Source organism: Bolinopsis microptera, chromosome 6 (assembly GCF_026151205.1).
Source record: "Bolinopsis microptera isolate Bmic1 chromosome 6, MBARI_Bmic_1.0, whole genome shotgun sequence".
In the NCBI taxonomy this organism is placed as follows: Eukaryota; Metazoa; Ctenophora; class Tentaculata; order Lobata; family Bolinopsidae; genus Bolinopsis; species Bolinopsis microptera.
The window spans coordinates 12141924-12145903 of record NC_087077.1 but is presented as its reverse complement, the minus strand read 5'-3'; the positions used below and the strand labels follow the sequence as shown (position 1 = coordinate 12145903).

Sequence of the window (3980 nt, the reverse complement as noted above, 5' to 3'; positions counted from 1 at the left end):
AAGTTATAATAAGTTATAATAAGTTATAATAAGTTATAATAAGTTATAATAAGTTATAATAAGTTATAATAAGTTATAATAAGTTATAATAAGTTATAATAAGTTATAATAAGTTATAATAAGTTATAATAAGTTATAATAAGTTATAATAAGTTATAATAAGTTATAATAAGTTATAATAAGTTATAATAAGTTATAATAAGTTATAATAAGTTATAATAAGTTATAATAAGTTATAATAAGTTATAATAAGTTATAATAAGTTATAATAAGTTATAATAAGTTATAATAAGTTATAATAAGTTATAATAAGTTATAATAAGTTATAATAAGTTATAATAAGTTATAATAAGTTATAATAAGTTATAATAAGTTATAATAAGTTATAATAAGTTATAATAAGTTATAATAAGTTATAATAAGTTATAATAAGTTATAATAAGTTATAATAAGTTATAATAAGTTATAATAAGTTATAATAAGTTATAATAAGTTATAATAAGTTATAATAAGTTATAATAAGTTATAATAAGTTATAATTATGTGCTCGTTCCAACTATGTGCTGTAAACATATCATTAATTTTAGCAAACTATTATTTAACTATTATTTAACCACGTTTAAACATGTATTATACTATTTACTTCCTATCCGGATATCACATATTTCTTTTACTTGACAGGCTTGCTTTTCGGCTAAGATCGGTAGAACCATCAAATAATGAGTTGAAAGGGTTTTGAGGACACCCCACAGTAGATCAGAGGTATCGTATTCTGAGTGTGACAAAGTTCACGAAATATTGCTTTAAAACCATTCGATCCCTGCCCTTTAACCAATGTTGTATCATAATAAATAATTATTAGTATTATTTACTTCCTATCAGGATATCACATATTTCTTTTACTTGACAGGCTTGCTTTTTGTAGGTTTTGTGAATTATTGTCATAGTTTCTTGAAAACTTGTTCGGTCCCACTAAATCACTCGCCAAGGAATTTCAATTTTGTTACAGAATGGCCCTGAGCATATGAAAATTACACCACTGATGTATTTTTCTACGCTTATTCAACGCTGAATCGGGTTCGAAGCTCTTTGAAGAATTGAATTTGTCGAGATGGCGGACGGAGGTCGAATCAGGAGAAAAAACAAGAATGAAAAACGGGAAGGATACTTGTTGGAGTTTATAAAGAGCACGTGGTATACATTTGCTCTGGGTTTGTTCTTAATTGCTGGAGCGATAGTTTTCATGGGGATTGAAGGGAACCACGAAGAGTTTGTGGCTTACAGACTTTTGGAGGAACAACATGAATTCAACACAACCCTTCGTGAGGTTAGATAGGATTTCTTTTAGAGTGAGAGCAATGCACTATAATATCAATATGGCTACGAGTTCGTAATTTGATAAGTGAATAATTTTAAAACCTTTTTCCGTTTTCTACTCAATTTGAAATATATGACAAACCAGATTGACCGTTTTATTATTTAGGTGCAGTTTGAGTTACCTATTAGTGTTACACTTACAGGTTACATTATAACAATCTTCAGTGGTTCCTAAGTGATAAAGCCGGCGCAGTAAAGCTACGAGACGATCTCGGTTTAAAAGAAACAATGGATGTAAAGTTGTTTAACGAGATATTTGATGGACAATACAATAAGAACTTCACTAACATCCGGAAATTTATGCAAAGAAATTGTTCGCAAGCAAAAAACATTCTTACCTCGTGGAATAAGAAAAATTCGGGAGACGCGTTCAAGTACGCTATCAGCATTATGTCTACTGTTGGTAAGATAATTGATATTTTGTGATCACCCGAGTTAATCTTAATAGTAATATATAGTTTGTAGTTTAATTTATACTGTGACGGGTGACCTCCAGTGGCGTAACGTTGCCTGTTGGCGCCCCCCCCCCCCCCCCCCCCGCCAAAAAAGCGCCCCCCCCCTGTTGGCGCCCCCTCCCCTTTTGGTGCCCCTCCCTAGAATTGAACAAATTAGGTGATTTTAAACTTAGAGGATAACCCGATAAAATCTCTAAAAAAGTGTGTATCCAGAGCAAAACGCGCAGTTTTGCTAGTACTTTAGTTAAGTTTTCGAAATTGTCCCACATTTGACATACGTTGCATGCCACTTTTCGCGCCGAATCCCACATTCAAACGACGATTTGGCGCCCCCCTAAGACGGCGCCCCCCCCCCCCCCCCCCCACCGCACAGCGGGGTCAGCGGGGCCCTTCGTTACGCCACTGGTGACCTCATAGTCATTCCAGATAAATTGTACAGGATATGAGATATTATATCCTGCAAGTTCCTACTAGATATAACTATAATATACTATAACATATAAGCAATAAACACATGATTTACTGACACACTGCAAATAATTAATTAATTGACTGATAATTAATTAATTATATCTTCCAGGATATGGAGTGTTCTACCCTCCTGATGTAACGCTTAGAATTATAACTATTCTTTATTTAATGTTTGGAATTCCTCTTTTCGGTGCACTGATAAGTAAGCTTATATTAATTAACAAATTTTTTCCTTCATATTAAATTTCACATAAACTTTTGAGATTCAAGTTTTTACAAATTCAAACTTATATTAATTAATGCCGGCTGATAATTACATGATTTGAGGGAGCTGGATACATTTGGAATTTGAATCTTCCTTTTGAACCATGACTTCTATTTGTCTATAACACATATAATTAATAATTAATTTTTCTCAAGACCAAATCGTCTGTTTTCTCGACTGGTTTGAAAAGAAGATGGTAACAAAACAATGGGTGAAGAAATACCTTGGCGACGAAACTATCTTTCATACACTCCAACTTGTATTCGTCATCATAGTTGTCTTGCTATATGGTAAGGACCAGTACTAGTACTACAATAAACGATTCTCTGAGTTTTTACAATAATTGATAAAAGCTGTTATTTTTCTGAAATATGGAATTAATATAACAATTTCCAATCTCAATACTGATTTGACGAGTGATGTGAAAATAAATATTCCTAATCCCTTCAGCTGTGATTTGTGATCAGATAGTTGAAGCGGAGAGGGAAAGTAAATTAAAAGACCTCTTAATCGAAGCAGGAATATTTGATGAGTGGCACTTTTTCAATGCTCTCTACTTCGCAGTGCAAACAGTCACTACAATAGGCTTCGGAGACATATACATCTACAGTCCAAAACATGCCCTGCTCCACATAGGTCCTGTTGCTATGGTAATAATGGATGCCTTAATCATAGCACTATTTTCTAGAGTCTTTAACAGATTCCAGGCAAATGTGGAAAAGTCGGCTACCAAGAAGACAGTAAGAGCCAGAAACAGTATTGCGTCAATTAATTTGGGAGTTATGAGAATTAATCGGCAGCCGATTGAAGAGTTGGATGAAATTTCCGAGGAGATTGATGAAATAGTTTGCGAAAGTGACAACTGACAGTTACAAATATCAGTGTAAAATTTTGAATAAATTTGTGTAATAGCATTGTTTTTTAAAGGTCGTACTTTGGTTTCAGCACATGGAAATTTCTAGATAATGAGTCAGCTAAATGCTAAAGAACTTTTAACTTGTGTTGATGAAATTGAAGTCTTAAAGTATTCTTATTTTTTTGTAAACATTTTTATTATAATTCTTCTGTGCCATACCAATCAATTAAAGTAATAGTATTATTGATAGCATCTATTATCATTCATATATCAGCGTGAATATTTTTGGAGAGCGGCCTTTGTTTTTGTTTATGCAGACAGCTAAAGAAATGTTAACTTGTTGATAGTATATATATATTATATACCTATACTATAAGTATAGACACGTGATCGAGACAGTTTTTCGCCGATATCTCGCCAGGGGAGCATTTTAACACTATGTCTTACTTGTATCACGTTGCGACCCCCACGGTCGTTTCACTATGTGAAACTATCGTTCTGACGAAACAGGGGGAGCCGCGCACTTCGTGCGCGGCGGGTCATACAACGTATGACA

The 3980-nt window shown here is 33.1% G+C and overlaps 1 protein-coding gene across 1 annotated transcript; it reads left to right on the top strand.

Annotated features, from left to right (window-relative positions):
• Positions 1-882: 882 nt before the first annotated feature.
• LOC134816294 (potassium channel subfamily K member 4-like) lies at positions 883-3710 on the top strand. Its single transcript, XM_063825071.1, has 5 exons — positions 883-1327; positions 1543-1780; positions 2413-2505; positions 2724-2858; positions 3019-3710. The coding sequence occupies exons 1-5, from the start codon at positions 1112-1114 to the stop codon at positions 3432-3434; spliced, it is 1098 nt and encodes a 365-aa protein (XP_063681141.1). The 5' UTR covers positions 883-1111; the 3' UTR covers positions 3435-3710.
• The last annotated feature ends 270 nt before the right edge of the window (positions 3711-3980 follow it).

What these genes read in the sequence shown, in the direction of transcription:
- LOC134816294 (XM_063825071.1), top strand. Translation starts at nt 1,112, where the DNA reads ATGGCGGACGGAGGTCGAATCAGGAGAAAAAACAAGAATGAAAAACGG. An exon ending in TCAACACAACCCTTCGTGAG is followed by an intron (nt 1,328 to 1,542) that starts GTTAGATAGGAT and finishes AACAATCTTCAG; the next exon opens with TGGTTCCTAAGTGATAAAGC. An exon ending in CATAGTTGTCTTGCTATATG is followed by an intron (nt 2,859 to 3,018) that starts GTAAGGACCAGT and finishes TAATCCCTTCAG; the next exon opens with CTGTGATTTGTGATCAGATA.